The sequence below is a fragment of the Stenella coeruleoalba genome, assembly GCF_951394435.1.
Source record: "Stenella coeruleoalba genome assembly, chromosome: 1".
In the NCBI taxonomy this organism is placed as follows: Eukaryota; Metazoa; Chordata; class Mammalia; order Artiodactyla; family Delphinidae; genus Stenella; species Stenella coeruleoalba.
In genome coordinates, this window is record NC_137169.1 from 89,472,053 (window position 1) to 89,488,964 (window position 16,912).

Consider the following 16,912-nt stretch of genomic DNA (forward strand, 5'->3'; position numbering starts at 1 on the left):
ACCACTCTCTTACATCATACACAAAAATGAACTCAAAATGGTTTAAAGACTTAAATGTAAGACCTGAAACCATTAAATTTCTAGGAAAAACTGTAGGTGGTAACCTCATTGCTATTGGTCTTAGCAGTGTTTTTGTGACTCTGACTCCAAAGGCAAGGGAAACAAAAGCGAAAATAAGCTAATGAGACTACATCAAACTAAAAAGCTTCTGCACAGCATGGAAGCCATCATCAAAACCAAAAGGCAGGGCTTCCCTGGTGGCACAGTGGTTGAGAGTCCGCCTGCCAATGTAGGGGACACGGGTTCGTGCCCCAGTCCGGGAAGATCCCACATGCCGTGGAGCGGCTGGGCGTGTGAGCCATGGCCACTGAGCCTGCGCATCCGGAGCCTGTGCTCCACAACAGGAGAGGCCACAACAGTGAGAGGCCCGCGTACCACAAAATAAAAAACAAAAAAACAAAAAGGCAACCTGCTGAATGGGAGAAGATATTTGCAAATCATCTATCTGATAAGGAGTTAATATCCAAAACATATAAAAAATATCCAAAACATATAAAAATTCATACAGCTCAACAACAAAGAACAAGCTGATTAAAAATGGGCAGAGGATCTGAATAGACAATTTGCCAAAGAAAATATACAGATGGCCGATAGGCATATGAAAAGATGTTCAACATCATTAATTATTAGGGAAATGCAAATCAAAGCCACAGTGAGATATAAACTTATGCCTGTTAGAATGACTATTATTGAAAAGATAAGAAATAACTGATATTGGAGAGAATATGAAGGTAAGGGAACATATTTACATTGTTGGTGGGACTAAATTGGTGCACTCACTATGGAAAATAATATAGTGATTTCTCAAAAAAATAAGAATAGTATTACCATATGACTCAGCTATTCTACATCTGGGTATTTATCCAAAGAGCATGAAAACACTAATTTGAAAAGATACATGCACCCCTATGTTCATTGCAGTATTATTTACAATATCCATTATATGAAAACAACCTAATTGTCCATCAGTGGATGAATGGATAAAGAAGTATGCACAGTGGAATGCTACATAGCCATAAAAAAAGGAACTCTGTCATTTATGACAATGTGGATGGACCTTGAAGGTATTATGCCACGTGAAAAATTCAGACAGAGAATGATGAATACCTTATGATTTCACTCATATGTGGAATCTAAAAAATGAAACAAATGAACAAACAAAATAACACAAAAGAAAACTGATAGATACAGAGATCAGATAGTGTCTCCCAGAGGGGAAGAGTTTGCAGTAGGGGCAAATAAGTGAAGGGGATCAACTGTTTGGTGATAGATGATAACTAGACTTGTGGTGATGATCACTTTGTAGTATATAAAGATGTTGAATTATAATGCTGTACCCCTGGAACTTTTATAACAAAAAATTGTTTAAAAAGTTAGGGATTCAGAAACATAGGTATAAAGGATGTCGCAGGTGAGGTAGGACCCGGGAAACAAGAACACTACTGAAAGAATTGCTTAAGAGCAATTGATACCATATTCGTCCTTGATGTGGGACCCCAGAAAGCAGTTTAAAAAATCTACAAAACTGTGTTAACTGCCTGATGAGACTTAGGCCAACTTATGAAAGCATTGGAGCTCCTGAACAAAGATTCTTGCATTCTGACATTGGTTGTTTCCTTTCCTACTCACCATGGAATGAAGTGTCCATTCCTACCTAAACACAGAATTTCCAAGCAGATTTATTGTTCAAATCTTTTAAAAAATCAGTGGTTAACCAACGATTAGCATATGTTTTTGAAAAGCTTACAATAAGAATGACCAACATAAATGTGCAGAAAAACCAGACCACCATAAAAAGAGAGATAATTCAGAGAGCAGAAAAAATCGTAGTGTCTTTGAAGAGGTTTGTATATTGTAGACTATATACTGTGAAAGAAAAACACAAACGATCTACTGGAAATTTAAGATATGATTTCATTTTTAAAAATAATAGGTTAGAAGATAAAAAGAGTTATCCCCCAAATTAAAAGAAAAAGATAAAAATGAAAATAAGACAAAATATATGGATGCATATAGGATTGATCCAGAAGCTCCAACATCTGAAAAGCATCTTTCTAGAACGAGAGGAGAAAAAGAGTAAAGAAAATTATCAAAGAAATTATTCATGGAATTTCCCCAGATACAAAACCTAAATATTTGGAATAAAAGCCTATACCATAATAAATGAAAAAAATATTTACTCCTAAAAAAATTACTGTGAAATTTTAGAAGGTACTGAATGAAGTGAAGAAATTGGACCTTTTCACAGAAAATGTGTGACCTGGACACATGCAGACAAGAACTAGACTGACATTGGCTTTTCATCAATACTGGACGCTTGAAGATAATAATCAGTGCCTTTATATTTAGGAAGAAAAATCAGGGGCAGATAGAATAAGGATATATTCTGACTTGCAAACTTCAAAGTTTACCTACAATGCACTCTTTTTTAAGAAGTTACTTGAGGTTATATTGCAGCAAAATAAGCAAATATACAGACAGTGGAAAATCAGGAAAATATGATTTCTTGTTTCAGAGTGACAGCTGTGCAGAAGGCCTTGAGAACAGTTAGTCCAGAACGGACAGAATGTCTAGGAGGGTGGTCTCAGAAATAAGAGGAATTAATCTATAGAAATACTGTGTGAGACCTTCTAGGAAAAAACTGGTTATGGTGAAGGCAGTTATTGGAGTACATAAGAGGAGAATTCATTTGAACTTAACTCTAGTAACAGTCTCATTTGAATAGCACTGATGTGACATTTGACTTAGAGACATTGAAGTCCACCACTTAGCTTCCGAAGAACAACATAAGCATTGTGATAATAATGCAATCACTCATGTTTAACTTGAAGAATCAGGCTGTGAACTAATTACAGAATATTTAACAGACATTTCATCTGTTCTGTGATTATTGAAAAGACAAAATGTTTCCAACCATGATAACATAAAAGCATAGGTAAAGTTCACACTGTGAGAAAAGTAAAAATTGAAAGAAGAAATGATAGAAAGATGGGGGTATAACTGTCTTTGTATTTAAAAATATGGTGTTTAGAGAGTTTTCCTAGAGTTGAGGAAAAAATAATAAATATTTAAATATAAGTGAATAGTTATGAAAGCATATTATGAGGAAACAAGAAAGAAAGTGGCTTTGGTTGGGCTATTTGTATCCTCACATTGCAGAGCAGAAAGTCAATAAACAACGTCCAAAACTGATAAACCAAAAAAAAGTGGAAAAAAGCATATTAACCACCTGAAGCCGTAAATTTAACCACCTGAAGCCCTAAAATTAAATGTGATTGCCTCTGGAAAGCAGAGCTGGAGGAGGAGACTGTTGCTTTTTATTCCAAGTCCTTTTTATTTAAGCATGTAATTTTCTAGCCATGCACATACAATATTTAATTATAATTTAAAAAGTTAAAATAGTTGTAAAAACTTAAAATCAGACATTAAATTTAAAAAGCAAAAATCACATTTATATACTGCCTATTGACAGATCATTTCCAGATTTTTATTTGTCATGCTTCCTTGCAGGTTTAGGAAGTAGGTGGAAATTGAAGATGTAAATAAGTCTCCAGAATTGGAAGCTGTGAATATTTTGCATTTTAATTTGGTTTCAGTACTGCAAGCACTAGTTTGAAATTGTGTTCTTTAAACTTCTAACTCTGTCTTACAATTGATAATGCAATCTGTCTAGTTCTTTTAATCTTAAAAAAATTAGAATCCACACTATGAATTTTAACATTCATCAGTTACTTCATATAGATGTTAAAAAAAGCTAATAAGTGATAACATTGGTTAGTACATTTGGAGGAGCTGTACTAAAAGATACTAATCATGTGATTCCAGTAGAAATGTTGTACATTTTATTTCAAAATAGTAAGTGATTATGACCTTGGAAAAATATGCTCCTGTTGAATAACTACTTTCTATAAGAGGAAAAATTAGTCTAAAATGTCTTGAAAAATATCCTTTAAAGATGAATGATATTTCATGGTCATTTGAAAAAAAAATACAAAGAATCTCAGATGCCAGTTTAAATTTGTTCTGGATATAGATTAATATAGTCCAAATATGAAACATAAACATAATGGAATGTTCATCCCCAGAAAACTTTATACCCAGAGGAAATGAGCAAGTGGTAACCCAATCAGTAAGAAATTATGATGATGTCAGGTTGTTCTGTTACTAAAAGTGAATAGAGATTTTGTAGTTACAAAGTTTGATATAACATTTTAGAGGGACAAACTGTAAAACTAAACCTCAAACTGTGGTTTTTAACCTACCTTATCATCAAAATTGGCCCCTTTGCCATAGGTGGCCTCTATTGCCTGAAGGCTGAAGCATAGTTTGGACAAAGCAAGAAGACACAAAGCTCATATTTCCCTCAGTCATATGCATATTTTAGATGTTGATTTGTTTTCTGGGTTTAAATGGGTTTAAATGATCCTCTGGATTCAGTTTATGTCAACATAACTTTAGTATGAATTGAGTTGGATTGGTTAGTCAAATCTGAATAAGAACAATCTCTGGGACTAGGATTCACATCATGAATCTCATGAATCAACATTTCCAGATACTGATAATGCATTGGTGGCTTGGGGTATCTTGGCTTCTGGGGTATTTGGCTCTAACCCAGTATTGTATCCATATGGCAAAGAGATACTGCTAAGCCTTGTAATGTTTAGGCCAGGAATTAAGACAGAAATTATACCAGAGGTTAAAGGCTTCTGACATCTCAACTAAAAATGAGTTTGCTTTCTTTTTGTAGCAGTAGGTTTTTCTCTGAAATATGGTAGAGGGTAAAATAAATAGTTATGATTTAAATGTAAAATAATTATTTTTTAAACAACCATTCACTAAGAAGTTATTATGTACCAGGACTGTGCTAGATACTGGGGATATAAGGTGAACAGGGAGACAAAATAGGTCCATAGGTTGTAGCTTCTTTAGACCGGTGAGTAGGGAAGACCTTTCAAAGAAGGTGATATTTAATTTGGGATCTAATTGACAAGCAGGCAGCCATGGATCCTTGAAGAGAAAGATGTTTAGTCATTGAATCAACCAGAAAAAGGTAAAGGATTTTAAAGTAATTGGAGGCATGGTTTAAGAAATCTGCCTGGATTTGAATCCTGATTTTCTCACTTACTCTCTGGAGGACTTGAACAAATTTTAACCTGTCAGTGTCTCGTGGATAACAGCAGTAATAATATCTAAGTCAAAGGGTTATTGGGAAGATTAAATAAAAAATAAATGCTAAGTGTTTTGATCAGTATTTGGTAAAGTTAATTGTCTAATAAATGTTAGCTACTATTATTGTTCTTGTAAAGGCCCTGGATTTGGATATGCTTGGTGAGTTAAGAGAAATTGAAATAAAAATGCAGAAAGCCAGTGTGTCCAGAACAAACTTGGTAAAGTAGAAGATGAGGTTGGAGAGTTGAACAGAATAAAGGTTTGTAAAATCAGAGTATTTGCTTTTTATTCTAGGTATGATGGAAAGCTATTGCAGGATTTTAAGAAGATGGGAAAGTGACAGAATGTGAGCTACGTTTAAAAAAAAGATCACTCTAGCTACATGTAAAAAATTAATTGTAGAGGAGATAGAGTGTAGGCAGAGAGACACATTGAATGTCATCACATTGGTCAGGTGGGAGATAATGAAAGTGGTGATGAAGATGGAGGAAAGTAGATGGATTTGGGTTATGTTTTTGTTTTGGTTTCTTTTCTTTTCTTTTTTAGATAAAGTCAGTTAGGACCAGGCTTTGGATTAGGCATTAGGATGAAAATTAAAAAGAGAAATTAAAGAAAATCTCAAACTGAAAACTAATTTAGAGATATTTGGTTTGTTCAGATGGTCAGATTGTAGTGTCATTTATTTAAATGAAATGCTGAGGAATGAATGGGTTTGGAAAGAAAAACCAAGAATTGGGCTTCCCTGGTGGCGCAGTGGTTGAGAGTCTGCCTGCCGATGCAGGGGACATGGGTTTGTGCTCCATTCTGGGAAGATCCCACATGCCACGGAGCGGCTGGGCCCATGAGCCATGGCCGCTGAGCCTGCGCGTCCGGAGCCTGTGCTCTGCAACGGGAGAGGCCACAACAGTGAGAGGCCCGTGTAACGCAAAAGAAAAAAAAAAAAAGAAAGAAAAAAAAGAAAAATCAAGAATTCACTGTGGTTTATTTAAAGTTGTTCATGGTTATTATCCATGCCAGTAGAGATGTAGCGAAGATAGTATGCAGATGTAGGTAGGAGACACTCTTCTGAGACACAGTTTTGACAGTCTTCAGCACACTGAAGATAGTGAAAGCCAGAGCCTTGGAGAGAGGACATACACAAAGAAGAGGAAGGCATTTAGAACAGAGTTCTGGGACATCACAATATTTCTAGCACCCAGCAAAGGAGCCCAATAAGAAGCTATACATGGAATAGGAAAAATAGTGCAGTGTTAAGAAATCCTAAAGAAGAAAATGTTTTAAGAAGGATGATGTACTGACCTCTGGGGAATACAGAGGTGTCTAGAAAATCAAAGAAGTAACATGGAATTCGGCAGCAAGGAGTCATTGGTGATTACAAAACTGAAATGAAGAGAATGTTGAGATCAGAAGCTGAGTTGGAGTTGGTTTTGAAAAGACTACACACCAAAGCAGCAGCTATAAAAGATTATTTTGAAGAAAAAGCAGAGAAAAGGGGGTGAAGAAATATAAGGTTGTGGGGAAATTTTATTCTTGTGCTGATGTTACTATTGTTGCTTAATAAAGATTTGTTTGCCTTTATAAATAATCTAGTAGAGAGGGAGAAACTTATGAAAGAGAATAATAAATGAATTTCATAAGCAAATGGTAGTTTAATCTATTTATTAACTATGCCTCTTTTAACAGTTTTGTTGTTGTTTGTCTCTGTGTTCTGACTTCCACAGTTTTCCAGGAAATGTTCTTTGTGTAGTATATTTCATCCAGGTTAGAATCCTGAGGTGGGTGTTAGGTGGTCTGGTTTCTAATCTAAGCCACAATATTAAATCATTGTGTAATATTGGATAATGTACTTATTCTCCAGGGTGGAGTTTCCTCATCTCTAAGATGGAAGTTCTGAAGCTTGACATTTTGTTACTCTAAGGGAGCATGGAATGGATATGGGATTAGTAGACATTTATGCTGATGGGGAGAAGGTGGTATTATTTGTGGTGGTTGTAAAACACACACACGTCATCAGGGTGATCATGATCATGGACATCATCATTATCTACCCTTACTCTTGGGAAGCAAAACACAGAAAGGGCTCTTGATGTTGATTTCTTCCCAGTAGAAGTTTCTCTTAAAAATAGTTATTAGAGTCCTAAGCTAAAATTCATCTTGTCAAATGATATTAGTAAAATTAGAGTTGCAGGAATTTATAAAAACTGGCCACTTTTTTATTTACAATTTGTGATAGTATTAAGTAAACACAGGTATTCTCATTCTAACAGAGCACAGAAATTATAAAGTAAAATAAACAGTGAAAGTCATTTCCATTTATTGGTTCCCCCAAACTAGCTTTTGTTCAAATACACATTATTTTTCTCACTTTACTCTCACTTTCTATGAGGACAAAAGAAGCCAGAAAGAAAGGATAATTTCCCCAAATGCGTGGAAGACAAATGTTCCTGCAAAAGTGGATGGCAAAGAAGGAAGCTGAGTCTTCCTTCATTGATTTTTTCCTGCTATGCTCTTCTGTCTTCAGTGAGACACATGAAAATATTAGCATTTTATAATATATTACACGTGCACAGTTCTGTATGTTCAGAAAATATACTGAATAGGTAGTTGAGAAAAGTAACCATTTTAATACTCTGATGATTTTGAAACATTAAGTTTTTTATCAGTTACAATCCATATTTATCAATAAGTAGCTCAGGAAAAGGTATCATTTGGGATTCAGCAGGAAGATCAGTTTGGATCAGTGAAGCATAAAAACCATCTTTTTGTTTGTTTCTTTAATATATAATTGTACTTTGTAACATTGTGTACTAATAGCTCTGGATTTGAATCCTAAGGCCATGCCCATATAAATAAATTTAATGGAGTGGCAAATACGTTTATGAAAGAACGTTACTTCTTTTTACTTAAAGGCCATTGGAGAACTCATGTAGCAAGAAGTAGATATGATTTGATCTTTAAAGTCTATCTATTAAAGCTACTTAAAGTAAGTTTTTCTCTACCATACGTTTGATAGTAAAATCTATTTATATTATTTAACCTTTTATTTGTATGTCTAATCTTACCAACTATACTGCTGAAGGAAAGGTGGGGATAAGAATGAACATAACAGATGCCATATTGCATGGCATGGAATGAGTTTTCAGTGGGTGTCTGGTAAATGGGATCAAGAATAATATGTGTCTAAATACCTCCACCTTCCAAAGTTAACACAATTTTACTCTTAAATTTAAAAACTGCCTGAACTTTTTCTGAAATAAAGCTTATATTATGAACATATCTTTAAGGAGAAGCCTAACATCCAAACTAAACGGAGCAGAATTGCATTATGAAAACTGAATAATTTGGCTTGCCTCTAAAAACACAGGCTTTATATTGTTAAAAGGCTTATAGTTTAGTTGTAATCTAGGAAAATTTAGGACATTAAAAAGAAAGATAAACAGTAAATCAATTTATGGTAAAACAGGATATACCAGTTACCTCAAAAATGTGCTAAAATCACTAGGGTGTCGGGGTTCCAGAAGAATGAATCATCATCAGGTGCATGGATACCAGAGAAATTGCATTCCATATTATAATCTGGAATTTTAGGAAGAATAGGACTTTTTGGTAAATAACTTATTTGAAGATCTACTCAATTTAATTTGAGGAGGTAGTCTTATAAATTTCTCCCATTATATTTCCAAGTTAAATTGCACTCTTATTCATCCCAGGCACACAGTTTGACTTTCCTGTTAATTCTTTCTTTCACTGAGATTTTCACTGTCTCTTGCTTTAAGTACTAAGTACAGTCAAATATCAGGTGTTTGGGGAATGAAATACTGCATTGCCATTGAAGAAAGAACAGATGGCGATAAAAACAAGGATTAAAAAAATACTGTGCTTTTGTTGTCTTTTTTTTCCAAAAGATTTTTTGTTTTGTAAAAGATATAGATGTTTTATCTTTGACATACACTGATTTATTTCTTGAAAGCAACATAAAGCTTTTTATTTAAAAAATAGTATTTGCTCTCAGAAATTCTGTAGACACCAATTTTTACCTTTTATGTTTCAGATGTTTTATCACAGTCTATAGAGATTCAACTGGAACAAGACACAGATGATCCCTGACTTCTCAGAGCAAGGACACCTTGTCTATAAGGTAGTGAAGATTAAAGAAAAGGAAATGGAAATTTTCTGTAAAATAGCTGAAGTGTCATGGGGGGGGGTGCAGTGGGGGCATGTGGGAGACTGTGCCAGGGGAATTCAGCCATGTTTTAAGAAGGATGCAATCAGAGAAGCCTCCACAGAAAAGCTGGTATCTGGTCTATAAAATGAAAGAGGAAGCTTAGAATTTGGATAGGTAAGGTAGGGAGGAAGAGTGTTCCATGAAAGGGGAGAGGAAGTTCAGTGTCCAGGAGGTGAAGAAGCATGCACGATTGAGGAACTGAAAGGATTAAACTGACTAACACTTAGAGTGAGTGCCTGGTGAGAATTTGAGAGAAAAGGGCTAGAGTTAGGCAGAATCCATGTCATCAAGACAAATGAGGCAAAGCTATTTAGAATTAATTTTAAAGGAAAATCCCTTAAACAAGGTATAATATAATTAGATTTGCATGTCAAAAAGATTATTCTAAATTCATAGTGTGGTAGACAGGGAATGACTTCAGGTAAGGAGAGTGGTTAGGAGGCCATTGTGGTAATCCATCTGAGAGGTGATCAGTGGTGCTGTGGACTAGGGTGGTGGAAGTGTGAATGCAGAAAAGAGGTGGTTTTGAGAAATTGTGAGGGAGAGGGGAGATGTGATTGCATGTGAGTGAAATTCAAGGAAGAATCAAAAGTGACTCTGACTTCTTTCTTTCTACAGCAGTTGGGTTCTGTTTACTGAGTTAAACTTACTGAGGTGTCCAGGGCATTTCTCTATTATTAGGTACCCAACAAAACACATCATGTGTGGGAAAGAAATCTCAGCCCTTGAACTCAGAAGGACTTGGGTTTAAAGTTGTTGCCTCCAACATGTACCTTTGGAAAATTAATTTAAGCTGAGTATCTATTTTCCATAAATTGCTAATAATACCTGACCCCGAGTTCTTAGAGCAATTAGGACTAACACACCTAAGAAAGCTGGCATAGTGTCTGTCAAGCAGTAGGCTCTCAGCATTGCTGTAGTTACCTACTTATGTGCTTATTGTCCCCACTATAATGCAATGCAAGTTTTCTGACGGTAGGAGGACACTGCCTGCTACTCATCTTTGTAGCCCCAAATACCTGGTTAAGTGCCAGTGCACACTGGGGAGTCAATAAATATTTGTTGAATGTACAAATAAGACTACTACCATGTAGACAATTTGGTTTCTCTTTTAAAACTAATTTGGCATAAACATGATAAAAATAGTAACCCAAGTTGAGATTACTTGTAATCTCAAATTTTGAATGCTGCTGTTACTTCTGTTAAACATGAAGGCTCAAAACTGTTTCTGTTAATAGAAGGATGCATCCTGTACTTTACTAGATGGCACCAAACTATTGCCCTAAAATAGAACTAACCCGAGGAAGTGTCGGGGGGGGGGGGTGGAGTTGGAGGGCTGGAAACCTGGAAAACCTGATTATAATCTACATTAAGTATCTATTGGTGATCTCAGGGGGTGTGCAAGAGCTTCAGCTGTGCTTTTCCAGTCAAATTCTCACATGCATACAATTACATTTTGCATGTCTAGGAATGTGATATGTTTTAATTAAACACAGGGGACTTTACTCAGTCCCTCATAGAGAAAATTAAGCACTTTTAGGAACGTACATTACTATACCTCATTCAGGCCACTAGGATGCATTTCTGTTGAAGCATTTTTTCTAATTTCTATTTTCTCTAAAACTTTAATTCCCTAGTAGAAATAAGCTGAATGGTGCCCTAGTGGTCTCAATGACTTGTGATTCCTTCAGCACCTTATTAAGTTAAACTTTGCAGGCAATGACACTAGTTTGTTTTTTAGTTTCTTAAAATTCATGTGCTGTGCACTGTGACATCTCCCCTAAAAGCAAATCCACTGAAAAGGTGAGTGGAAATGTATTCATCACGGCTGCAATTTTATTTTCTTTCCCCAGTCCATTTTTACCCTCTGCTAATTGGCTGTGTGTGTTTAGAGGCTTTTGTGAAGAATAAAGATGCCGTTGATAGATGAGCCTTACTGCACCTGTTGCTATATTGCTGATGTCATAATTATCCAATATCCCACTCTAGATCTGAGCAGCATAGCAACTGGATTTTAGACCTTTTTGGAACATTGAACCCCTGATACGTTTTTTTCTCTACATTTCCTGTGAATGGTCCTGATGTTATTTAACATCTGTTTTCTGAGTCTGTGTGCTCTGACATTTTGATATTCAGGCCCTTATTTATGAGATACTGCCAGGCATGGAATTAAGAGTTCACAGAGATAACTTAGTCCAGTCTGTACCAGTTTTCAGGAATTGTAAAATCTAAGTAAAATGTTAATCAAGTTATAACTTAGTACCACACAAAATTGTTTGTGTTTTCTTCTGTAAATAAATGTGCCTTATCAGGTACTTCCCTTGAAATTGGAGTAATTCTTTTTTTAATGAAAAATATGAAGATTCACTTATTTATTTTTTCAGGAACCATGTGGCTTTAGATTTCACAGTGTTAGGGCTGTCTGTCTCTACCTGGACATGTTTTCTACATTGTAATTAAGCATTGTGGTCCAGTTGATAGACATCCTCTCTGCTCAAGAGAGTCTCAGTAAGTGGTTTTGATCAATTGACATAAACACGGTATGATGGAGAAAAGTACCCAGTTCTTGGGACAAAAGCATAAATGAGTTAGAGTCATTGCTTGTGGCACTGGCCTCTGTACTAAGTGAATAGGGATTTGAGGGCCACTAATAATCTAAAGCATTATGATGTGAGAACTGTTTTCAGTATCTTATAAGGTCATATCAGTTAACTCAAATAGCAATCATCTCATTAAATAAGAAAATTAAATGCTAGTTTTATTGCTATTTGATATCTATATTGGTTGCTAGATTTAATATTTTTGATTAGTTAAAATAAAAATAAATGTTAACTAATTAATATAATTTATTTGACAGTCACAGTCTTTCAAATTTTGTGGTCCATGGGGGAAAATTAATAAAACAAATCTTTGACATATATTGCAGATCACAGTCCTGAGGCCTAAGGGCACCATAGAGACATTATCCATGGTTCAGTAAGAAGGAATAGGATGAATCTGTGTCTACTTAGATTAAGCCTCTTTGTCCCAAATATCATTTTTAATATTGTAGGAGATTCTGTGTTGGGAGTTATATGTGGATTAGTAAAAACAAATTGGGAGTTATGAAAGAGCTGAGAGGAATGTAGAATTTCCTAACTGTGGTGGACATTATTTCCAGCTAAGTAAACTCAGAGAGAGTGTATGTTAGAAGTGAAGTTCATTTGTAAAGTAGAGCAAATCCCAAGAGTTTTCCATGTTAATCCTTCAAAAACATAACTGGCACACTTTAAGGTTCAAGGTGATTACTAAGTGTAGAACCTTTCTGTTGCCTGTCCTTGTTTATTAGTTGAGGCCGTTTGCGCTAAGTAGGTGCCTGGACTTAGCATACAAAGCCAATGGCTTGGGTTTATTGTGAGATACTAGGAACGACAGAGTGAATAGATTCTCAAGGTCTTCAATGGTTCATCAACAACAAATGGACCTCTTCCAAATCAGATTAAAGCCCTACACAGATTAGTCCTATGTACTGTCATTTATAGAATATCTTTACCCAGATATTTTATGGGCTAATAAATATGCATTTGAATACTCCTTTGAACCCCTAAAGTAACTTTTAGGTATTGAGAGCACTAAAACAATTCTTGGTTTGGGATTTTCTTCTTGCCAGACATCATCTGGCAAGCTATAAAATGAATCTGTGCATTGAACTAAAATATTTATTTATTTATTTGTTTATTTGCTTATTTGCGGTATGCGGGCTTCACACTGTTGTGGCCTTTCCCGTTGCGGAGCACAGGCTCCGGATGCGCAGGCTCAGCGGCCATGGCTCACGGGCCTAGCCGTTCCGCGGCATGTGGGATCTTCCCGGACCGGGGCACGAACCCATGTCCCCTGCATCAGCAGGCGGACTCTCAACCACTATGCCACCAGGGAAGCCCCTAAAAGTATTTCTTGATTAAAAAAGAATAAAATATGACAGCAGAATTTCTTTATGCAGTAATATTTACCTATTTTCTGTTAGCAATAAACTCCACAACTTGAATTATAAAAGCACACCATATAAGGGAGTTTTTAAGTGCTGTATTAAATAAATGACTTTTCCCTTGCTTAATCTTAATCAGTCCTATGCCATCTTGACACAAATATGTAGCTAAAAGAGATCATTGTTTTGCAAGTAAAGGGGATTGTTCTCGGCTACTTGTTGAAATACCTAATATTTACTCTGTTGAAAGTTTAGAAATTGTTACTATGACTGCTTATAGAATTAATTTATTCAGCAAATATTTACTGAGAAACTTTTCTTAGTTTTCTAGGCAATGGGAGATACAGTATTTAGAGTGAATATCATAGACGTACTTATTCTTATGGAACAGAAGTCTAGCAAAAGAGACATCCAATAACACAAAATGATAATGAAACATGAAAAGTCCAATCATTGGTGAGATTTCAAGATTTGAGAGCACCTAGCAGGGATGCAGAGGACACATGGGGAGGGCAGTGAAAATTCAGGTGAGACATTACATTTAAACTGAGACCTGCAAAATGAATAGGAGTCTGTCACACGTGGCAGGTTTTAAGTATGTTTATTTATAAAGCAAGGATAAACAGGGGAAAGAGTGTTTCAGGAGAAGGAACAAACAGCTTCTCAATATGGCCCCATGGTTAGAGTGTGGAGCACATGTGACTGGGGGATAGTGTATGAGGGGAGAAATGGCAGGACCGAAGATGGGAGATGTAGGGAGTGCCACAATGAAGGCCCTCCTAAGCCATGGGCTGTATCGGACATAAGGGATTCATAGGAAATTTTAAATAGAGGAAAATAATTTCAGACTTGTACTTAAAAAAAATCCCTTTGGCAAAAAGGTGGACAGTGGGTAGAGAAGAGCAAGTCACGGAATCTATTGGAGTCATGATTATTAGGAGACTAGTTACAGGTGAAAAAGTATGGGCCTTGCATGATGAGAAATAAGGAGCTGAGGGTTGCTGCACGTGTGTTTAGCCTTAGGAGTTTACGTTACTGCCTTCTGATAAATTCTGTTAGATTCTCTTGGAAATCCTGAGATGACTGCAGTGGGGCCTCCAATGTGGTGATTCCCCACTTTGTTTTGAGGCTGTGATTACTGAACGCAACATATTGTATTTTAGCTATCTTTTTTTTTATCATTTGGATTGCACCTGTAAAATAAGTAGTCTTTAAAATATTTTTGTAAGTCATCCAAACTTTATTTTGTGTTTACATTTATGCTCTGAATGTTTCTTTACTAGAAATTGACTCTTTTTTTGAAATTCTTTACTCCTCTTCCCAGTTTATTTCCTATTCCAGGAAAGTTTTTCTTACCTTGAGAGAACACTTTCTATGGTTATTGAGTCCCCCTCACCTAACACCATCATATCACAGCATGTTAACAACTAAAATACTATTCCTAAATGGGTTTACAATCCCTCTTAGTCAATTCATGAACACTTATTTATTTCACATTGTTACAAACTAGTCCCATGATAACTTCAACTGAGTGGCAATGGAAAAGTTTGTAAACTCAGGCCACGTGGAACCACACATTTTAGTAGTCAAAAAGTAAAGTTCATTCCCCATGTCACGTGCTTGGCCCCTTGTAGAGTAGTGAATATGTATTTGAGTAGGTACCTCCTTTTTATTTCTTGAGTGGATCAGAGCAGCAGATGGCAGCTCTGCATAGTAGAGAAATTGTATTCATTTCCTTATCATTGCTGTTTCACATTTGGTCCCAGGGCAATGGCCTTTTCCCCAGTCTCTAACTTTCTCTACTGCCAGAAATGGCTTTCCTCTTCCGTGGCCACACAGTGATTGACCGTCACCGATAATCTGAAATAAAGCTTATTTCCATTAGTGTAGCCAATAGCATTGCTGTATTTGCCAGACCTCTTATTTCAAGCCACCGCGGTAACAGGGTGCTCTGAAAATCAGGCAACTGTTAGTCAGATAACCTTGAATAACCAGGCCTGCTTAAGCCATCAAGGAACACTTTTTTTTTTTAACTGTTCTTTTTTTTTTAATTAATTTATTAATTTATTTTTATTTTTGGCTGTGTTGGGTTTTCGTTTCTGCTGGAGGGCTTTCCCCAGTTGCAGAGAGCGGGAGCCACTCTTCATTGCAGTGTGCAGGCCTCTCACTGTCGTGGCCTGTCTTGTTGCAGAGCACAGGCTCCAGACACGCAGGCTTAGTAGTTGTGGCTCACGGGCCCAGCTGCTCCGTGGCATGTGGGATCTTCCCAGACCAGGGCTCGAACCCGTGTCCCCTGCATTGGCAGGCAGACTCTCAACCACTGCGCCACCAGGGAAGCCCAAGGAACGCTTATTTTACACTTAGAAAGCAGGTGCTGGTTTCCCTAGAATTAGGAATTCATGACTATTTCCAAAATGTAAGAATGCAGTTGTCATTGAAACTACTTAAAAATGCAACCTGGACAAATGGACTGTTCTACTCACTTAGCTTTTTCATGCAGTCACGAAGTCTGGTTTCCAAGCTAAGCACCCTTTGATGTAGTTCCTCATAGTCATAGGCTCCAATTTCCTCCTGAATTCCAGTGAGGACGGCAGACAGATTCCGGATTTCCTCCTTGAACTGGGTGATTAACTTGGCATCTGTTTTGTACTGTTCCAGCACAGGAATCAAGGGCAGGAGCTCGTCCATCTTCTCTTTCAACTCCTGTGAAAAGCAGCCAATTGTATTCATGAGAGTCATTTAAACAGATCAAACAGCAACGTTCTTTTTCACATGATACTTAAGGGAGATTCTTAAGACAGATTCACAATTGCTTATTGATTTTTTTTTTTTTTTTTTTTTTTTGCGGTATGTGGGCCTCTCCCATTGCGGACACAGGCTCCGGAAGCGCAGGCTCAGCGGTCATGGCTCACGGGCCCAGCCGCTCCGCGGCATGCGGGATCCTCCCGGACCGGGGCACGAACCCATGTCCCCCTTATCGGCCGGTGGACTGTTAACCACTGCGCCACCAGGGAAGCCCTGCTTATTGATTTTTGATTGAAATTGTGTATTTCGTGAGAATGTAAGTGGCTACATGATCATTAATAGTAATCCACTTATCTCAGCTTTTCAATACAAGAACACCTCTTTAAATGGTTACTTGCTTATGAAACAAATTGATCCTTATCATAATTACAAAACTTCCTATGGTAGCAGTTCGGGGTTTATGTACTATCTTGCTTTCTGGTGGCATTTTATAAAGTGAACAATGCATTATTTAGTTAGGAAATAGAAGCAGGGTCCATCTTCTAGTTATGAATTATTAGAAATAGGTCAAATATCCTGTTTAGTTAAGTCTATTTACCCATTAACTAATTATTAATAATATAGGGGTACTTACAGGAAATTTTGGATCCTGGAACAGCTTTTGCCTAACAGAATTTTTCCAACTTTGGGCTTCCACCACTCTGTCCTTCTACTCCTCCCTCTTTTTAATATCCTTCTTAGCACAGCAT

General features: G+C 36.6%; 1 protein-coding gene and 1 long non-coding RNA gene across 4 annotated transcripts in view; one reads left to right on the top strand and one right to left on the bottom strand.

Moving 5' to 3' along the window:
- The window catches only part of LOC307190178, a 232,683-nt gene that overhangs the window by 92,257 nt on the left and 123,514 nt on the right, over window positions 1-16,912 (top strand). The window contains exon 2 of the long non-coding RNA XR_013829436.1: window positions 9,281-9,367. This is a non-coding gene — a long non-coding RNA (uncharacterized lncRNA). The remainder of the gene's footprint in view (window positions 1-9,280; window positions 9,368-16,912) is intronic.
- OLFM3 (olfactomedin 3) overlaps window positions 1-16,912 on the bottom strand; it is a gene marked incomplete at both ends in the record, with an annotated part of 194,170 nt that overhangs the window by 15,522 nt on the left and 161,736 nt on the right. For all 3 annotated transcript variants that reach the window (XM_079929190.1, XM_079929189.1, XM_079929188.1), the window contains one exon: window positions 15,902-16,121. In XM_079929190.1, coding sequence (XP_079785316.1) covers window positions 15,902-16,121 — 220 coding nt within the window. The remainder of the gene's footprint in view (window positions 1-15,901; window positions 16,122-16,912) is intronic.